The following is a 20,969-nucleotide window of genomic DNA, read 5'->3' as shown; positions in this document are numbered from 1 at the left end:
TATAGGTAATTTAGATTTAGATCCGGATCCAAATATTCTAGATCTCATCAGATCCAGATCCAAATCTTATTTATACTTTTTGGATCCGGATCTGGATGAATCTGAATCCAAACAAAAAAATACTCCTTAACTTACAAAAAGAAGACAAATTATCCAAGACGACAGGCGTTTAACTTACTGAAGCAGATGCGGACCATTCTTGGGGATGGAAGGAAAGATTTGGACACTTCTGCTTTTTGTGTTCTGTCGTGTCTTGTACATAGTTAGCAAGTCGAGGAATAATAAAATATCCACATACCAAAATATCAGTAATAAATTGGACTGTCACCTCCTCATGGCAGTTACAGAGGCCCCTTACGTCTACAAAAAAAAACTCCCTCACTCGGTGTTTTGGACTAGAATTTTGAGGCATGATCAGAAACCCTATCGAACTAATTCTCTGCCCTCTAAACCCTAACCAGCCTCAAAATAACCCTTAGCTGTTGTTTCAGCAAACTTTAGAATTGCTTAGTACTAGAGAACCTAACTTAATCTCAGCCATAGCCCAAAAATACAAAAAAGCTTCGAAACCTAGATCTTGGACTACCTTAGACCACTAGTGTCCACCCAGCTTCAAAGGCTTCACTTGGACCCCAAAGAACTCAGACAACTGAGCATCTCTACCTCAGCCCTCCAGAAGGCGACGGTAACAATTCATTGCTCCATTAAAAAAATAGTTCATTGCTGACAAAAATATGACTAGGGCCTTAACACTAGTGTTGAGCTTGTTGGCCCGACTTCCAAGTAGGCCCACTTTCTATTTTTCTTTTTATTTTCCCTTATTTGTGCACTTTACTTTAATGATTTTTTTCAAAATCTCTTTCATTTTAGATTTGGTGATAATCAAAATCACTGTACCTATCTTTTTATTAAAAGATAAGGGTATTATTGTAAAAGACAAAGGATTTCTTGGAGAACAAGAAAGCAGCCAAAGTGATCTCTATAAAAGATGGCTAATGAAGACATAATACTCATCTTTTGAGGGTCATCCCTTTTGGGGTTATAAGAATGGATTTTCAATATGGAGAAGTGTCTTAAAAAAGAGGTACACGAGCACTGAGAGAGAAGTAGTATTCTTATGAGTTTTGAGTTGGTTAGCTTTTACTTCTAAAGCGAGAAAGTCTATCGGTTGCTCTCGAGGTTATCTTTCCAGTAGCGGTATTGCAGTAGAGAAGAAGGTATTGATTGACGATATTGTTCAGTCGGGAGAGCAAGTTTAGAAGGGAAGATCGACATTGGTCTTTTACTGATGCTTAGATATATATATATATATATATATATATATATATATATATATATATATATATATATATATATATATATATATATATTATCTCTTGTAACCCAAAACTGTAATCTTCATTGAGATAGTAGATTTCTACTTGTCGAGGCCGTGGATATAGATCTATGGGGTAAACCACGTAAATCGTGTGTTGTGATGGTGTATTTAGGATCCCGATACCACAAGCTAGGGGTTCTCGAAAACCCTACATTTCAAAAGCCCTATCCCTATTTTCCCAAAATTTCATTATAAATTTTTTCATTGGTTTTGGAAATATTTGATTGGCATGGCCGGTTGCCTACAAAACAGGAGATCGTGAGGTCGACGAAAGACATAATTTGATAACACCCGATGACATGAACCAAGGGGGAGGTATTTCACTCCTCTCGCCCAAATATCGGCATATAAACAAGTCATTTTGGATGAAAAATGACCCTCTCAATCACACACAAAAAAATTTACGTTCAAGGGGAGAGTTCTTGGAAACGAGTCTGGTCTAGCCCTCTAAGGGTCAAATCGGCCATACACTTAAAATTTTGTGTTGGACCATAATGGGTATTTTCATCCAAAATAAACTAAAAATTTCACCCAGGGGGGTTGTAACAAGGTCAATGATGAGAATTAGAAAGTGTTGGAGGGGGTCTGTATGTAGGAAGTTCAGTGAAAGGGGTATACATGATTTTACCCACTAAAAATATATCCCCTAATTTTTACAGCTTACACTCATGTCCCTTTCTCTCTTTTTTTTATTCTCTTAAAAATAGCAGCATGTGGGCACCTCCAAATACTGACCCAACTTGAACCCCAGGTCATAGGGGTACAAAGTGCGAGGTCGATTCAGAACTTGGAGAGCTTACTTACAGTGGATTTACTGTAGGGCTTCATGAGAGAACCAATAATTTGAAAAAGGAAAATTGTTTCATGCTTGCTGGACCGCATTTCTACATATGCCGTCTAGAAAGTGTAAAGCATCCATCTTAAAGATGGATGCAAGTAGGTGTTCCATTTAAAAACCATAGAAATTAACGATTCAAATATTTTTTTATTAGAATTATTATTTCTAATTTTAAAATTTATTTATTTATTCATATTCATGATCTGCATACATGCCCTTAAAATTAAATCTTAAAATCCATCTCAAAAATCAATTTATTTAAAAAACCCACATTTCTACATGTGCGGGCTTGACCGCATCGAAACGGGTCCTTTGTTATATCTTCACCAACAAGGCCCCAAAAGACAAGGGGCATAAAATGATTGGGTGACGTGACACAACCAAAAAAGATATTTATTACTTCTTGCACAAATATATTGAATTAATTTTAAAACCCCTAATATCTTCAACCCATAGAATAAATTCAAAAAAATAAATAAAATAAATCTAATTTTATCCTCTATACACTAAAAAAAAACAATGTCAGGTTAAATAATGAGATCTAAGAGTTAGGAAACTCAAATTTTAAATTTTTTTTTCAAAAATAATTATCTAATAATTCTTAAGTAGTTTCCAAAATTTCTGATAGATAAAATCCTCACATATAAATCTTTTAATCGAGGGAGAAGAAATAGACTATGCTCCTGAGGAGCATAAAATAAGTGCTCTTACTTCTTAGCAAGGTGGAGAATAGAAGCCATAGAGACTGTGTAAAGTAAAGTCCACCACTTTGAGCCCTACAATTAAGGGTGGAGTTGGCATACGGATGCATCCGTATAGGTAAGGTGCACTTTCAAAATTTATCATGGTATATAATTTTGTTGTAAAATATTCTTAAAATTATCTCAAAATTTAATTATAAAATTTTAAATTTTAAAAATGGTTAAAATCAAGTAGATATATGAATATATAGAAATCTTGAAAATAGACGATATAGATAATATGTTGTAAAATACACTGTTTATGAGATTTAAAATCTTTTTATTTTTTATGGTCATACATCTCGATGTCGAGATGATCAATCAAAGGGTTTTTCAACATTAAAACTACCTTTTTTTCAATGGATTTTTGAAGTTCATCGATAGTTCTACAGTATAAGGTTGCATACTTATATAAACTTTTTTTTTACAATTATGGATGGATGGGTCCCGCTATCCATAACTTAGACTAACCTGTACTTGACACGTGTCATGTTATTCCTGTTAAGTCACCTATATCTGCATCTTCTTATCTACGGCTCTTTTCTTAGCTAAGTGTCTATTGCTGTTTTGGACATGTGTATGTATTTAGGGCTGGTAACGGTTGAGATCTAGTGAATGACATAGATATGGTATCTCAGCCGTTGCTTTGCTCTAAAGCTAAATTTGGGTTAGATGACTGACGATCCATTGGAAAGGGCCTCGCTTTTCTGGCCTGAACCGATTTTTAAAAATAAGATTTCTTTAAATGACCAAAATGGTCATGAGATTTCTTTAAATGCTCAAAACAACCTTGTCTTTGTAGATGCTAATAATTGTGAGGAAAATTTAGTCAAAACTTTTTTTGCACAAATCATTTGCCGTGGATTTTATTTTTAGGGATTGTATGCTACGAGACCGTTTATTATTATAAGGAGGTCATAATCATTTTTAGCCATTCGTTGACAAATTAAATGGTTTAAAATTATTTTTAAGAAATTTATTTTTAAACTTTAGGTTTAGTCAATAACACACTACAACCGCCTGAATTAAAATTTAACAGACAAGAGTGATTATGAGCCCGTTGCTTTAAAAATAAATAGTATGTTTGTATACTTTTTTTTATTTTTAAAACAACAAAAAAATGATTTTATTTTTTAAATTATAAAATCGATCTTATAATATAAGATGATCACAATTACTTTTAATCACATAAATAACGAAATATGGTAGATTGGGGTGTATCATAAAACATAAGATACATTTTATTTGTTATGTGAAATATGATAAGATTGGGGTGTGTCATAAAACACAAGATACATTTTATTTGACTCACCTAGCACCGGCTCGAGTCTGCATCTAATGGATCAACTAAAATAGGCATTTTGATTAAATTTTGTTTAGAAAATTGAAAAATTGTAATCTCCATATTACTTTCCATGATGCAATAACTATTGTACATAAAAAAATAAACGCTATGGAAATATTGCAAAATGATAAAGATGAAACATATGATTTTTTAAAAAGTTGAGTGTTTATTCTGAAAAATAAAATATTATAAAAAATTCAAAATCTGCAAAAATATTGTTTTACATAATGCAATGCCCGTAGTGGATTGAAAATAACGGCCTCTACTGAAGGAATGGCATGGGTGTTTCTTCACTAATTTTGTAAAAGACTCGGAGCGATTCTCGGGCCTTATTGACCGTTTCTCTAACATAGATGACCGATTATAAAAAATTCACTCCGGGCCTGGACTCTTTAGGGGACCCAAACCAATCACTCAGTGGCTCCTAGCTGGCTCGTAGTTTTTAAAACATTAGTTTCAATATTACGGCGACTACATGACGGGTTGCAATCTTGGGCACTAACAACATTTTCATCATTTTTTAAAAACTAAAGGAAAAGTGTTTGGTGAGTCAGCCTTATTTTTAATCTAAAATTTTAGAGTTCAATGAGATCTAATTTGGAATTTATCTTTTTCAAAAAATATAAATGATATATTTTGAATTCCTTTCTTTTTCCTCCATTTTTTTTATAAGAATTGGTTAACTTTGTCGTCCATTTTAACTTTTAGGGATGTAACATTTTTTTTTATATCCATCTTAGATATGGACGTTAGATAGATAAGGGACTGCACGGTAATTGATGAGTTAGTTGACTCACCAAAACCGTGTCCAAAACTGAAATGAAGGCAACTAGTATTTTATCGGCTAAACGATTATTGGAGTTTCCGTTCTCACAAGATAGGCCATTGTACAATAATATCATTTATTTAAGTTGAAAGGGCTCCCAATCTTTGATTGTTAAACAGAAAATCAAGCTGGTAGAGCTATTCAAGCTGTCAGATTTCACATTTGATATCACGTTTGATAAATATGAGTAAGTGTGAATTCCTTTTACAACACAAAATGAACATTCAGTATCAACACAAAATGACCATTCGGTATAGGGAAAACTTTATATAGATTCAAGGCTCTAAACAATCAAATTAGAGCCCACCTCAAAAATTTTATTAGAAGATGTTGTTTTGATGCTTAAATATCTTTAAATTGATCATCTCAACATCAAGATGTATGGATATGAGAAAAAAAATGGATTTCAAGTTTTGATAATAATGCATCTTGTAACGCATTTTTAGACCGTCAATTTTCAAAGTTTCCAAGTGTTCATAGATATGCTCGTTCTACACTATTTTTAAAGCTTTAAATTTTATAATTAAAGATGAAAATATATTTTAAGGCTATCACAAAGATTTTCAATATTAAAACCGCATTTCTCGATGCTATTTGTAAGTGGGCTCTAATTTGATTGTTTAGAGCCTCGACTCTATACAAACCGCACCCTTCAATATATCACTAATTTTAATATAGAAAATGATTAGATAGGGCTACAACCCAATCGAAATAAGTAAAGCCTCACCTCAAAACTCATTGATACATGCATTATAATATCTTCAAATCGATCAGCTCAGCCTTGATCATGCAGTTATAAGAAAAAAAAAAAAGATTTCAAGCTTTAAAAATACCGTAGATTGTAACACATTATCTAAACTATCCATTTCACTCTAAAATTAAGTGCTTATAGATCGGCATGATTTATACTTCTTACCTTCAAATTTCATAATTAGAATTGAAAATTAATTTTAGAGCCCCCATCCAAATAACTATAATGATATAAGGATTTAAGGTGAGGCTTTACTTTTTATTAATGAAGCCAAGGCTCAAAAGGGCAATGTATTTTGTGCTCTTTAATCATTAGGGTGCGTTGTCCATTGTGTAAAAGATTAGAGCAGTTCAATTACCCTCTCATCCATAGTAAGATTCTGGGGCTTTTTCGCAAATTCGACATATTATTAGGTCATTTTTACCTTGTTGTGGTATAAAACAGTTTCCGTTGCTCTGCTTTCTCTGAATCAGAGCTTTCCACAAACCGAAAGAGGCATAGGTGGAGAAGAAGGAAATGGGATTGAAGGTACGTTCCATTGACGCTACACATCTCTGGACCGTCAGATTCCTTTAGATTTACAGTACATGCAGTGGAATTTGAGCTTTAATGGCTTTATTTTGTTCCTGATTGCATGTTAGTTTCTAAATAAATGTTTCTTCATTTTATCCACGGTCCAGTTCTCCCAGTTGCTGTAATATCAGATCTGGACCGTTTATTTGCAGCTTTATCATAAAGTTTGTGCTTTAATGGATGATTTTCCCCTGATTCCATCCCAGTTTCAAGAAAATGAGCCCTCATTGAACGAAAGGTCCAGATCTCTCGGTCGCACGGCTCGATGTTCGATCTGGACCGTCTGATCATCTTAGACTCGCTTTGTTTTTTGAGTTTTGGTCTTCTTTTTTTTACTTCGATTGAAGGATTTTCGAGTCAGATTCTAAAATTTATTCATTTCGCAAAAAATATTTCCTTTAATTTCAGTTTTTGCTTTCGTTAGACACTGCTATTTACCTTTTCATAATGCCGGAAAAGTAAACCGGAAAAGTAAAAATTAAACACAGGTGAATTCTAAATTTTCAGATGAACTATTAATCGGCCTGATTATGAGACAATTCCAATGATTTAAAAAAATGATTCATTTTAAAAGTGCTTTGCTTTTTCGTATTAACTTAATGGTTTTATTTTATTAATTTTAGTTTATTGTCTTCTAATTTCGTCCTTTTCCCAGACTCGGTGAATTATAGAAATGCAGTTCGAGAATAAAAAATACTAGCAAGGGTTTATTGAACTTAGCTTTGTCCGCAATTTTTCCATTTCTTCTTATTTCAATTTTTTTATAATTTTTTGTTTCAGTTTATTATGATATCTTAAATAAATGTGAAGCAGAAATCATGAAAATAGAAATGGTCAAATTTTTTGACACGTGTTTTTTTAATGTATTGGAGAAGCATTATATATTATTTGAAGCATAATTCGTGGCATATTCTTTACTCATGTTAAAAGGATTTTTTTTTTTTGAAAAATATTGGGATACCCCTTATTTTGAGGTTTAACCAAAGTTTTGAAAGATATCTTGAAACATTAAAATATAAAAATTGTATATTTTATTTATTTTCACCTCTTAGCTACTTCAAACGTGTTTTTGGGGCTAAACAAATCTAAAAAGACATACATTTTTTTAAAGGATGCCGTTGAGCCTAGGTTTGTATAGAGCTCTATATAAACTTTTCCCTTTCTGGGTGCGGTTTGTATAGAGCATAGGCTCTAAACAATCACATTAGAGTGCCCTACCCTTCAAATAGTATCGAGAAATGCAGTTTCGATATTGGAAATATTTGTGATAGCTTTAAAATATCTTTTTATATTTATTTATAAAGTTTAAAGCTTCAAAAATAATATAGGTGGATAGATCTATGATTTATAAAGTTTAAAACTTAAAAAACAATGGACAGATCTATGATTTATAAAGTTTAAAGCTTAAAAAACAGTGTAGATCGACATATCTATGAAAATCTTGAAAATTGACCGTCAAAAAATACTTTACAAAATACACTATTTTCAAAATTTGAAATCTATTTTTTTTCTCATGGCCATGCTTCAAGATGATCCATTTGAAAATATTCGGGCATCAAAACAACTTCTTCTAGTAAAATTATTGATATAGGCTCAAATTTGATTGTTTTGAGCCTCGTTTTTATATAAACTTTTCCCTTTTTAAAAAGCCATCATCTCAAAGTTATCTCTTTTTTGGGTCAAACAAATCTAAAAAGATGTAGCTTTTCTAAAAGCTATCATCCCAAAGTTATCTCATTTTTTGGGCCAAACAAATTTAAAAAAACATACATTTTCTAAAAGCCATCCTCCCAAAGTTAGTTCTTTTTTGGGCTAAACAACTCAATATATGCTTTTTCTAGAAGTTATCCTCTCAAAGTTAACTGGAGTTATCTCTCTCTCTTTCCTCGCATCCCTTTTCTTCTCTCTCCTCTCCATAATAACTATATAGAGAGGAGAGAAAGAGATGTGTCGCACCCCTTTTTTCTCTCTCTTCGATGTGTTTAATTTGTTTGGTGGTGAAAGGTTACTGGAGAAAAAAAAGAGGTATTTGGATAAACATAAGAGAGAGAGGTGTTTGAAAAAATATGAGAGGAGAGATATAAACAATAAGAGATGTTTGATATGTTTGGTGGTGAGAGTTTACCATAGGAAAGAGATAGATGTTTGGATAAACACAAAAGAGAGAGGCTTTTGGATAAACACAAAGAGAGAGAAGTGTTTAGATGATGAGAGAGAGTGAAACACTCACCAAGAGAGAGAAAGAGAGAAGTTGTGAGAAGTTTGGGGTATATAAATGAAGAGAGAAAAAGGATTGGGTTTAGAAATAGCATGTCTTGGTTAAAAAATAAGTTTAAAGAGAAGTTTGAAGTATATAATTGAAGAGAGAAAATGGATTGGGTTTAAAAAGAGCATGTCTTTTTTACTTTTGTTTAGGTTAAAAAATAGGTTTAAAGAGAAGTTTGGAGTATATAAATGAAGAGAGAAAATAGATTGGTTTTAGAAAGAGCATGTTTTTCTTACTTTTGTTTAGGTTAAAAAATAGGTTAAATATGTTTATTTTTGTTTAGGTTAAAAAATTGGTTAAATATGTTTAAAATGACACTTTTGTTTAGGTTAAATATGTTTACCTTTGTTTTGGTTAAAAAATACGTTAAATATGTTTAAAGTTGCACGTTAAAATATAGGTTAAATATGTTTAAAGTTGCACCTTTGTTTAGGTTAAAAAATAGGTTAAATATGTTTACTTTTGTTTAGGTTAAAAAATAGGTTAAATATGTTTAAAGTGGCCAAGGGTTGAAAAAAGCTTAATTTTATTAAGAAATAAACTCTAAAAATAAGGAATATGGAGATATTTTCTATTTCACTTTTTAATGAGATGGACTCAGAAATCTCTCCATAATGAGAATGGAGTCAGATACCTATCCACGGGGCTCGACAATACTACTACCAAGGCCTCAAACCATTCTCCTCGTGTTAAAGGACATATTTTTTATAAAATGAACTACATTTCATAATTATTTTTACTTTTCATTTTATAATCATACATCTCGATTTTGTGATGATCAATTTGAGGTGTATCCATACATCTCAGTTTTGCGATGATCAATTTGAGGTGCGCCTTACCTTAAAAGTACAAGGTTAACTTCTTATATTTTTAGGTGACATTTGTATAAGGTTGCCTCCTTATACCCTTATAGTGTAGAAGTAAGTTGTACCCTTAAAATTTGCTTAGAGATGTCATTCCAGTGTCGAAAATTATATGATGGCTTGAAAATCTATTTTCGACCTAGTTATGAAATTTTAAATTTTAAAAATCATACAGATCGAGCAGATAAATAAACACTTAAAAATCTAAAAAATAAAACTTCTATTTAAAAATCTTGAAAATAGACGGTCCATATATCTTATTACAAGGTATACTATTTTTTGGACTTGGAATTCTTTTTCTTTTTTTCTCTCGGGGTCAAAGTGATGAATTGGGGGTTCTCCAATGCCGGAACAATTTTGGAAGTGCATCATACTTCAATTGTATGAGACTGTATCCTTATATAAACATTTTCCTAGATTTCTTTCCTCGTTATTTTATTCTACTTATAAATTTTTATTCAGCTTATTTCAGTTTTAAAGTCTCCTAAATTTTTATTCAGCTTATTTCAGTTTTATGTGGTATAATTTAGGAGACTTTATTTCAGTTTTATTTATGTTTTTCTTTGGATCTAAGTGAATCTTGAATATAAAAAAAGATGGAAATGAAAGATAGGTTACTCTACGTTTCTATTTATTTATGTACTTTTCATGTGAGACAAAAAAATGAGAATGAAATAAGAATGATTTCAAAAATTTTAAGCACTTTTCATATTTTATGGCAATTTAATGACTTTTTATTTTTTACGATATTTTCTTCCAACAAAATTATATATCCCAAAATGTGTTTACAAGAAAAGAGTGTGGTTGACACTTTAAAAAATCCAATTGCTTTCAAATAAAAAAATAAAATGATTTTTCATTATCTCAATTGAAATAATGAGTCTCTTGGGACGTTCATTATTTCAATTAGTCCCATGTTCCTCGAATGGATCTTAGTCCCCCATCTGTACATCAATTAGACGTTTATTCAGTTGGGAACAACTTTGTTCGTCGGACTTTTTTTAGATTTGGTGAAAATAAAAACCTCACACTTATATTTTTCTCAAAAGATAGGCTTTCTATACTTCCCCTAATATACTTCCCCTAATGTATGGTAGTTCTATACTTCCCCTAATGTATGGTAGTTTTATACGTCCCTTTATCTAGCCGTTATATTTGAATGAACGGCTGAGATGGATCAATTACAAAGTCACGCTTCTACAGTATTTTATTTTTAACTTTTTTGTACAAAACATTTTGACATCACCATTCTTCTCCTGAACTTGCAATGGTAGAAAATATATATATATAATTCTCAATAAAATAAAATGATCAAAATAGCCTTAAAAGTTTGTTTATACTTTTTTTAGGTACGCCTATAGCATATACCAAATTTCATATACATATAATTTGTAGAACAAAAACTAAAACTAAAATACTTTGAGGCATCAGATCTAAATCAAACAGTCAATGGTTTATTTCATCTGTGGTTGGACGGGGAAGTATAGAAATGGGGATGGGGAAGTATAGAAATTTTATATAGTAGGGAAGTATAGAAACCTTTCCCTCCTTATAAAAGGGAGTCAAAGAAGTCATTGTACTCCTTTAATGTCACTTCTTTTAGGGATGGGCAGCGATGGGTTTCCAAGAGAGACACATGGCTTAGGCGGTTTTCCTATGAGTTTTGAGTTGGTAAGGTTTTTATTTTTGAAGTCTTTTAGTTGCTCTCTCTTTTCAGTAGCAATGTAGCAGATAGGGTTTTTTTTTGTGATAGTGAATTTCTACTTGGCCAGACCGTGGGCATAGCCGTACGGGATGAGCCATGTAAATCGTATGCAGTTGTGGTGTGATTTTAGTTTTTGTTATATTTCTTGTATTCGATGGTTAGATGTATTCATCTATTTTCCATTCAATTGTGTACACAATTTTGGATGGAATCCAAATATTTGAGATTTCCAATTCCACAAGCGATGGATTATGAGAACCCTACACTTTTAAGAAGGCGTGCCTTTTTTCTTCAGCCGCAACCTTTTATAAACTTCTTCCTTTAAAAATAAGGGAAGCCTAGATTTATGTTGAAGCACCTTTCCTCTTTCCTTTCTTTAAATATTACTATGTATTTATTATTCATTTTTTCCTTTTAAAACACAATGACTAATGAGCGAGGCTTTCATTCTTCTTCCTCTTATGGATGGCACTGCCATAAAAATATATTATTTTCGGTTTTTCAGTTTAGAAAATGTAGTTGTAATCTTGCTTTCCATGTACGGATTTTTAATTAGTTTCCATTTTTAGCTTTTTTTAATGCTTTTCCCCTAATTCTTTTACTGCTTCGATTGGATAAATGCGCACAATGTTATTTTTGTAAATCTTCAAAGGTTTAGAATCAAGAAAGCGTCTTTTTCACTTATCCTAGTTTAAAAAGCAAGGTTGGTTTCGTCATTTACTGAAAAGGCTTATGCAGCTTCACTTATTACTTCTTTTTGAGGTTTTTATGCGTGTTTCATTCTTGGATGAGGTTTGTATAAGGTGTGAACCTTAAACAATCACAGTACGGATCTCGTTATAATTTTAGGCTCGCAAACTCTTATGATCATCCTGAAATATATTTTTACCCTTATTATGAAATTGAAAGTTCCAAAAAGTGGTGTAAATTTAACAAATCTATGAACATATAAATATCTTGATAATAGATGATCTACATAATACGTTACAAAGTTGGGTATGATTAATACTTGAAATTCAATTTTTCTTTCATATTCATATATATCGAAGTCGAGATGAATGATCAATTGGAGGGATGAAGCAACCTTTTTCACTTATTTATTTTTTAGGTGTACTCTACTTATACAGTATAAAGTGGACACCTTATATAAACTTTTTCCTTTAATTTTTTTTTTCTTAATACTGTAGTAATTTTCACCAAAAGCCGAGTCAATTTCTCCTATTCCATTTCTTGATAGTGGTCTTTCTTGAGCTAGTGGTGCGGAGGTTATTTTCGGGACAGTTTTGGGTCTTCTTCCACATGGGCTCAAACTCTTCTTCTTCTTTTTTTTTGTCTTTAACAACCTTTAAAAAAAAAAAAAGGGAAAGGGAGTTTTCGGGACAGTTTTGGGTCCACTTCCACATGGCCTCAAACGTTTTTGTTTTTGTTTTGTTTTATTTTATTTTATTTTTTGTCCTTAACAACCTTTAGGAAAAAGGGTAAACGGAGAACTAGTGCAGCCGGTCTGGTTTTGCCAAAATATCGGGACTAGGAAACGGCTGGTTCCAGCCTGAGCTTTTATTTTTTATTTTTTTTGTTCTCCAATCCATTTTATAAGACCTTGGTCTTTAGAATCCCAATTCCTAGATTTATTTCTCAAGACCGAGAATTCTCTAGTTTACCCTTTTCAATTTCTTCGTGACCCCACGGGTCTCTCTTGAGACCATACCACGCAATATTGATTTGACTTATTTATTTGCTTGTTTTGGGGAGGTTAGGAAGAGTTTGAAGAATATGCAGAGAAAGCCAAGAGTCTGCCCCCAACCACCACCGATGCTGATAAGCTTATTCTCTATGGCCTCTACAAGCAAGCCACTGTTGGCCCTGTTAACACTAGTAAGCTCTCATCTCGTTCTACTCTTGTTATGTGTTGCATTTTTCTTATTAGATTGCTATGCATTATCTCATTTTCACTTACTAGTTTGTTGTGTTCCTCTCTCAGACTCTCAATTTCTCTTGCTATTTTTGTTTGTGCGCTCTCTCTCTCTCTCTCTCTCTCTCTCATTTAGATTGTTATTATTATTAATTTCCTTTTTTTTTTTGTTGGGGTTGTTGGGCGATATGATTTGAATGTAGGATGTAGTATTACATGTACTGTAGTCCTTTTTTTTTAATTTTATGGTGAAAGTTCTGTTTCAATGAGTACAAAAACTAATTTGTAAATCATATTAGCTTCCTCTTCATGACTAATCATTTTGATGTCCAAAGTTTGAAGTCGCTCCCATTTTTCCTTCTTTCAAGGGTTTGAACCCCTGACCTCTTCCACCCAAACGATGTACATCTGCCTCTGAGCTTTGGCCTTCCTCTCAATTTTTCTTTTTAGATTATTATGCACTTGCTTGCTCTGTCATCCAAGATGGTTTTATTCTCAAAAAAAGTTCAATTGATTTCCTGAGAATATGAATGGAAATGATTTCATTTTAAATTTTTCTATTAAATTATCTTCCTTTTTTATTAAATTATTTCACAGGCCGACCTGGGATGTTTAATCCAAGGGACAGAGCAAAATGGGACGCATGGAAGGCTGTTGAAGGTATTGAGTTTAAAAAATAAAAATAAAAATAAAAAAATACCTCGACCTCAGGATATTCAAATATTTGTTTTTTAATTCCATTTATTAAATTTGTTGCCCCAAATGGATAAAAAAAGTGATGATGTTGTTTCTTTCTTATTTTGACAGGAAAATCCAAGGATGAGGCAATGAGCGACTACATTACCAAGGTAAAGCAATTACAGGAAGAAGCAGCTGCTGCTGCTTAAGTTCATTTCCTCCAATAATGAAAACGATAATTCCACCATGGTATTTAGAGAAAAGACAACAAAGACTTATTTTCTAGTTCAGTTTATGTCGATGAGACTTATAGTTAACCTTCATTTCTACTTGCAATAGATGTAACCATGTTTCCATTTCCTTTCTGTTTCAGTTGGAGGTGGTTTTATTTCATTATTTCGCAATATGGTAAATTACATGTAGAAGAAGTCACTAAATATCCCATATCAAGGGTAGCATACCTGGGGCGACCCCCAAGTACTTGGGGAACTTCTGAATATCTGATCCAGGGTATATAAAAAAAGCGATCCGGATTGGGAATAAGAGGGAGGTCAATCCAAGTCCCCCAAAATATCAGGAACCGGCCAATTCCCCTTATGAACATCCTTTTGGACGATTCTTTAACATAACTGCACATATTATTTTTAAAAAATTTTGAGATTTTTTACTAGACGTTTTGGTTTCCAGATGGGCAATCTAGGTCACCGATCTATTTGTTTTTAACCTTAATCTGATCCATCGTAAACCTCCCAAATTTGTAAAATCTTACCGGGGCAAAAAGCTAAGCCGCTCTCTCTCTCTCCACACACAAAAGTACCAAAAATAAGAATTGTATACAATGAGACTTTTTACCTTTTATATAAAGTAGTCACAATTCTTTACAACCATTTGATGTGAAATTTGATAGCGCTTGGATGTGTTACAAAATTTGAAAAAAAAAATTTTGAAATTTGACCTTGATCAATAGAACAATTGCAGCCACCCAACTTTACATCCAATGGTCAAGATTATTGTGACCACTTTGAATAAAAGGTAAACGGTCTCATTCTATACTTTCCCGGCTTCAAAACACACACACTCTCTAACTTTAGAAAGTATCAGAGGCCACAAAACTCTTTTTGATGAGATAATGAAAAACACCTACCCAATATAGATAACAAAATTCCTTTAGCTACCTCTCTCTCTGATAAAATCACCACTTTACCTGCTTTGTAAGAGAGCGTTGGGAACATTATAATAGCCAAGTGACATAAGCCATACATTCTCTCTTTTGAGCTTCCGGTCTAAATTGAAGAACACAATAACCAATATATACATGCCAAGATACAGGGGAAGAACCTATCACTCAAGTGAATGGTGCTTCTTGTTACAGACACCCTTGAGGTTGCAGGTTCAAACCAAATTCTACGATTCAAACCAAATTCTAAGATTTACATACGTACAAATACATTTGCTTCTGCAAATTCATCAATAATTATATGAATATCTCGAGAAATAGGGATCACTTACATGTGACATACCATCTTGAGCTAGCATTCCCTCTAGATCACCTGTGATTCTAGCCAGCCTAATCTCAAGAATCCTCTGAATTTCCTTGAAGTTGTTTTTAGTGGAATCAAGAGAGCGTCTTATGCTAGGCTTGGCAAGCTCAGCCATGCCTTTATTTAAACGACTTGGAGTTGTTACCGATTCTATAGCCACCAATCTATGCCCCGTCTCAGCTGCCCACTCTTGAATATTGGCAACTTCACTCAAGTACTCAGTTTGTCTATGCTTTCGGCTTCCTGAATCGAGGTTAGGTTCACAAGGGTCGCTTGCCTGCTGAAAATATGAGCATGCTCGATATAGTAAGAGAGAATATATCTATATATATATATACAAAACATGATAGAAAACGATTAAAAGAAATGTGTATAGAACATGACAAATGCCCAAAGATAAGCATGAATGATCAGGCAGGGCTTAGCGCTGATTGAAACTGTTCTCCGGATCAATTTCACAATTGAATCTTGCCAGGAAAAATGATCAAGCAGTGATAGTCTTGGAATTGACAATAGGCAAGATAGCAATAAGTCCTACCTCACATTTCCTCTTCGACAAGAAAGTCACACAGCCATCTTTAGTTTACCTCCCTTGAAATGACCATAAACGGTAAAGTTTACTATAATCCTCACAACCATAAGAAATTTACGGTCATGAGGATCAAAATTTGTCCAATCAAATGGGCTGGATGGTGATGGGCTAAGAGTCAGACATGATGGTGGATCCCACTAACTCTTCATCAGGAGCCAACTCATGGATTGGAAGGTGGCGATTGCACCAAATATGACTAAACATGCCCTATAGTCATACTCATGGAATGGATGGTGATGACTGCACCCAAAATGATTACATATCATGCAGTCATGAAGACTCAATATCCTGGATAATTCAATCAATTACCCAAACTAAGCAAAGTTATCCAAATAAATAGAAGGCAGCAGCAATGACTTACCATTCTCTTGCATAACTCTTCGACCTTGCCCACAAGTGCTTGGTATCTCTTAGCCTGCTTTCTCATCATCTCTGAAACACAAGCCGCCTTACCTTTATCGGCACCACTTTCCAAATTTACTAAATCCTGTTCAAGAAACTTCAGCTTAGAAGAGAGGCCCATCGACTCTCCATCAATCTTCCAAGGAGACTCCCTCCTGGAAAAGAAAGCCCTAAATTACAATGATAATTTTTATTGAGATTCAAAATGTAGATATTATTCCGAAGAATAACCAAATTCTACTTAGACAATGCACTTCAGTTACCCAATAGTGAAAAATCTTTTAATAACAATGCAAATTATACCTGGGTACAATATGCTTCAGGTCATATTGTGATTCGTGAGATGGAGGAAGCGTATCCTAACAATCGGAAAATAGAATTTAGTAAATAGATGAAGCCAACGAGAGAGCACAACGATAACTGTGCCTCCCCTCCCATTAAAAGAGAAAGGGCATGTCTCAATTAGAATTGGAATATGCCTTTATTGAATTCTTTTAACTATGAGCAGTTCAAAGAACAAACAGAACTAGAGAGAAACAATCAAAACATAATTCCATGTGGTTTCCTTGAAAGGACATGAAAGCTCAATACCTGCCAGTTGAAGGCTCTCTCGCTCCAAAGCTTGGAAGCAGAGGGAGGGTAGCAATAATCCCCATAGTAAAGAGCCTCTGATAATTCCTTTAATGAACATATCACCTTCTCTTCATCCATGCCCTCCGAAGTTTTAATGTTTTTCTCCATCTGCAACCAATAACAATTGTCACAGAGAGAGATTCTTGGTTCTTTACAAAGTACATATCTTGACACTAATGGGTGAAAAACACAGGAAATGGCCGGTATCATGCGAATGAGTTCTCAGGCTAGTGTTTTGAGAGGAAGAGACAACATAGGAAAACAAAGAAAAGTACAATGACAAAACGCAGAAAATGAAAGAAATGGGGCCCAGTTCAAAGAACAAGAAAGTTCATACCCTTATACAATCAAGATTAAGGATCTAAGGTAGGAAGAAAGTCAAGATCAAGAATTAATGGGAGCAGAAACGCATTAACAGGGGAGAAAAAAAATAAAACACGCGCTAAAGACGAATAATACAATAGACTTCAAATGAATAAAGCCAAACCTAAGACGAACGATATTGCAGACTTCGAATGAATAAAGCCAAATCAACCAAACTAGATAGATATGTGACTTATTCTGGACAAAAATAGGGGAAAGAAAGAAACTTGCTTTTACATATGGGTTCACTCAAGTCCCGAATTTCTGAAAATGAGAATTGACAAACAATTTTTTAAAGCAGTTATACAGATTATTGGTAAATTTTCAACAAGGCAAAATAAATCGACACCAAGAATAGTAAGACAAAGAAAATAAGTTCCAAAAGTGACAGAAATGCATATATTAATAGCTTATGATAAATATAATCACACAATCACATACAAAAATTCATTCTATAGTGAATAGGAATAGGCAATTTTAAACAATTAAGATAAATTTATCAGAAGACCCACAAGAGATGCATTATTTAACATTTTACACCAGCATTCCATGACTTGCCCGAGTCCACTCGGACCCAATCAAGTTAATTAGAGTGGGCAAGGCCGAGTAGGGGCGAGTACCACAGCAACTCGCCCCACCTTTATAAACCTCTTAAAAAATATAAAATTTGCAAGAGAAGAAAAGGAACTCCAGGATATCAGTTAGAATTAAGTTTTTTGGTAGTTTAATAGTTTTTAAGATAATTTAGGAACTTTCCTATCTTTTCTGCCTTTTTAAATTTTTTTAAAATATTCAAGTTCTAAACCAAAAATTTCAATAACCCATCTTTTATAGAATTTTTTTCCTCTTTTTCATCTTTTAATGGATTCGATTTCCTCTTTCGTTTTCTTTTCTTTCTTTTTTTCTTATTTTAACTATTTATTAAAATTTATGTACTCTTGTTTTCTTGATTCTGTGTAGTGCTTGAGTCAGACCAGTCCACTCCACTCGTACGCGGTCGAGTTACTCGGCTGAGTCAAGGCCCGAGTACCTGAGCCGAGTCAATTTTCAAAAGACTCTTTCACGCACTTGGAACCATTCTAACTCATGATCGTATAGATTTTTTATAGGTATTTTAAAATTAAATCAAACCACGCACAGGTAAAATGTTAAAATGTTCATCTCTCACATGTATTTTAACAAATTGCCCATAAATTACGCAGCCCACATCAAAAGGCATCGTTGTTAACATTAGATATACGGGTACATATTCTATCGATTCAAGAAGAAAAGGGGTTCTTATCATAATCCACTACGTGGGGAATCCTTTTATTTGCATTTGGATTTAGTGGTTTTCTGCATTCTCGGAGTAAGAGCCACTGGACTAGAGTCCAAAGCAGAATCCATCACGTTACCCAAACGCCCAGACACAAACAAAACGAAATTCACAAAAAGGTCAAGCGTGTTTTGGCAATGTCTAGATGTCTGCACGCTGTAGCTTGTCAACGTCGTTTCCAGACAACAAATATGGGAGATGAGTGGGTAGTTTTAAAAAAAAACTAGAGAGAGAGAGAGAAAGAGGAGGGAAATGCCTTAGAAAGAGAAAGGGGGGAAATGGTTTGGAGAGAGAGGCAGGGAGATGGTTTAGAGAGAGAGGAGGCAGGGTGATGGTTTAGAGAGAGAGGAGGCAGGGAGATGGTTTAGAGAGAGAGAGGCAGGAGATGGTTTAGAGAGAGAGAGAGGTGTCAAAGCAAAACGAAGAGAAAGAATGAAGGGTGCGTACACACAAAACAGAGCACTAAAAAAGCTGGGTAAACAAAACAAAGATAAAAAGAAAGAAAATAGTGAAAAAGATTGAAACAGAGAATTAGGGAGATAATGAAAACAGGGGAGATGGAGAGAATGAATGATGAGTAAAAGTAAAACAAAGAGCGATACAGGTTTAATTGCAGAGAGGTTAGAGAAAAGAAAAAAGGAGAAGCCGCAAGCCGAGAGAACGCACCAGCCAATTGTTGTACCTTTGAGGACAGACCCTGAATCTCTTGCCTTCACGCCATTTTCCTACCTCAAATTCATCGCCAACACTTTCAGAAGCCCTAAGTTCCTCATTCAAAGGCGATCCCACTTTTCCAGAAACAAACTTTTTCGGAAATCCTTCTGTTACACTAACCTCCCCTTTCTCAAACCTTAATTCCTCGTTAAAACCCTCAGAGACCTTAATTCTCCCCTTCTCTCTGAACCCTGAAACCTGAGACCCATACGGCCTCCTTGTGAGAGGCCCCGAATGTTCTTCTCTCTCCCCAACATCTCCCTGCAACGCGCCCGCAAAAGCTTGAGACTCCATGTTCTTCCCGTTCTCAAACTCGATTCCCCCTTTCTTCAACCCCAACTCTCCATTAACACCATCCAAAACCCTAATTTCCACATTGTCAACCTCTATTTCACCATTGCACCCTTGTATCACACTCATTGCCCCTTTCTCGAACCCTAATTCACCATTGAACCCGTCCGAAAGCCTAATTCTCCCATTCTCCCTTGATCCCAGACCCTGCAAATCACTCGATCTCTCTCTAACCACACCGATGAACTCTTCTCTCTCTTCAACATCTTTCTGTAACTTCTCTGTGATCAGTTTTAGCTCGGACAGCCTCTGAACTAGAGAGTTTTTCTCTTGCTGCCACGCTTGTCTCTGGCTTGCAAAAATCCCCATTACCTTAGCATTTGCCTTAGAATCCTCAGCTCTCCTCATCTTCATCTGTTCAATTAGGGCCTCAGCTTCCCTGAGCTTGGACGAAAGCTTCCTATTCTGAAGTTGCAGAGACGCCATTAAAGACTGGTAAGAGGTCGGAAGAAACCCTACGAAGAGGGCGAAGCTCAGGCCAATGTATGTAGAGAGAGACTCAGATGAGAGAGATAACTTGGTTTTTAGGGTTTGGTTTGATTCACCATCCATGGTTAGTGAGAGAAAGAGCTTAGAAAGAGAAAGAGCGACTGTGTTTTCTATACAATTTATAAGAGGGGGCTAAATTACCGAAAAATACCTGTCTCTGCAGATGAGGCGTAACTCTCTGGGTCCTTTGCTATACAGGGACCACGAATCCACGATACCATACCCTTACTTAAAATACCCTGCTTTGAGTTAAATTGTCAAAATAGCCTTTAGTTCCCAAAGGGCCAACCACTTGACCGTCATCGGGCCCAAGAGGCCTTGGCCCAACCCTGGCTCTACCCCTAACCGGGATCGGGCCAGGCCGGGTTGACAATGTTATCAAATTCGTTTCGTTTCGGCCAAGCTTTTACATTTTAACCATAAACTGAAGCGTGGTGTTGTCGCTGTGGTTAGATTCAGGCCGCTTTGGGATGCTTAGGCATTTTTCGGTTTGTTTTGGGTTTTGCTTCGATCGGAAAAGAAATACCTATATACAAGTATTTTTTAAAAAACATTTGTATTATTTTTTATATATTTTATACATAATTATCTAATTTATTTATATTAAATTATTAAAAAATCTGAAGTTTTCTCGTTAAGCACCGAATTGCTTCATTGTTCTCAATAAATCGAAAAAGACTCCAAAGCGAATTTA

The 20,969-nt window shown here is 34.3% G+C and overlaps 2 protein-coding genes across 4 annotated transcripts; one reads left to right on the top strand and one right to left on the bottom strand.

Moving 5' to 3' along the window:
• The first annotated feature begins 6,344 nt into the window (after nucleotides 1-6,344).
• Nucleotides 6,345-14,235, top strand: LOC18443932 (acyl-CoA-binding protein). The gene is made up of 4 exons (XM_006854112.4): nucleotides 6,345-6,406; nucleotides 13,043-13,160; nucleotides 13,795-13,857; nucleotides 14,005-14,235. The coding sequence occupies exons 1-4, from the start codon at nucleotides 6,395-6,397 to the stop codon at nucleotides 14,082-14,084; spliced, it is 273 nt and encodes a 90-aa protein (XP_006854174.1). The 5' UTR covers nucleotides 6,345-6,394; the 3' UTR covers nucleotides 14,085-14,235.
• Nucleotides 14,236-15,143: 908 nt separating this feature from the next.
• Nucleotides 15,144-20,359, bottom strand: LOC18443933 (Ribonuclease P protein subunit P38-like protein). 3 transcript variants are annotated; one of them, XM_088860886.1, is made up of 5 exons: nucleotides 19,388-20,359; nucleotides 17,002-17,151; nucleotides 16,714-16,769; nucleotides 16,370-16,565; nucleotides 15,144-16,248 (listed from the first exon to the last, which is right to left on the bottom strand). In XM_088860886.1, the coding sequence occupies exons 1-5, from the start codon at nucleotides 20,336-20,338 to the stop codon at nucleotides 16,228-16,230; spliced, it is 1,374 nt and encodes a 457-aa protein (XP_088717012.1). In that variant the 5' UTR covers nucleotides 20,339-20,359; the 3' UTR covers nucleotides 15,144-16,227. The 3 variants fall into 3 exon arrangements, with proteins under 3 accessions (XP_088717012.1, XP_020529063.1, XP_011626962.2); XM_020673404.2 differs by having other exon boundaries at nucleotides 15,144-15,696; XM_011628660.3 differs by having other exon boundaries at nucleotides 15,144-15,693.
• Nucleotides 20,360-20,969: the final 610 nt, after the last annotated feature.

The sequence above is a fragment of the Amborella trichopoda genome, chromosome 3 (assembly GCF_054954075.1).
Source record: "Amborella trichopoda isolate Santa Cruz 75 chromosome 3, AtrichopodaSantaCruz75HAP2 v2.0, whole genome shotgun sequence".
Lineage (NCBI taxonomy): Eukaryota > Viridiplantae > Streptophyta > Magnoliopsida > Amborellales > Amborellaceae > Amborella > Amborella trichopoda.
Note: the sequence above shows the minus strand (reverse complement) of the source record. Positions and strands in the feature narration are given on the sequence as shown.

What these genes read in the sequence shown, in the direction of transcription:
- LOC18443932 (XM_006854112.4), top strand. An exon ending in TGTTGGCCCTGTTAACACTA is followed by an intron (nt 13,161 to 13,794) that starts GTAAGCTCTCAT and finishes ATTATTTCACAG; the next exon opens with GCCGACCTGGGATGTTTAAT. An exon ending in CGCATGGAAGGCTGTTGAAG is followed by an intron (nt 13,858 to 14,004) that starts GTATTGAGTTTA and finishes TTATTTTGACAG; the next exon opens with GAAAATCCAAGGATGAGGCA.
- LOC18443933 (XM_020673404.2), bottom strand. Translation starts at nt 20,338, where the DNA reads ATGGATGGTGAATCAAACCAAACCCTAAAAACCAAGTTATCTCTCTCA. An exon ending in CTGAAGCATATTGTACCCAG is followed by an intron (nt 16,566 to 16,713) that starts GTATAATTTGCA and finishes TTTCTTTTCCAG; the next exon opens with GAGGGAGTCTCCTTGGAAGA. An exon ending in AAGAGTTATGCAAGAGAATG is followed by an intron (nt 15,697 to 16,369) that starts GTAAGTCATTGC and finishes TCATATTTTCAG; the next exon opens with CAGGCAAGCGACCCTTGTGA.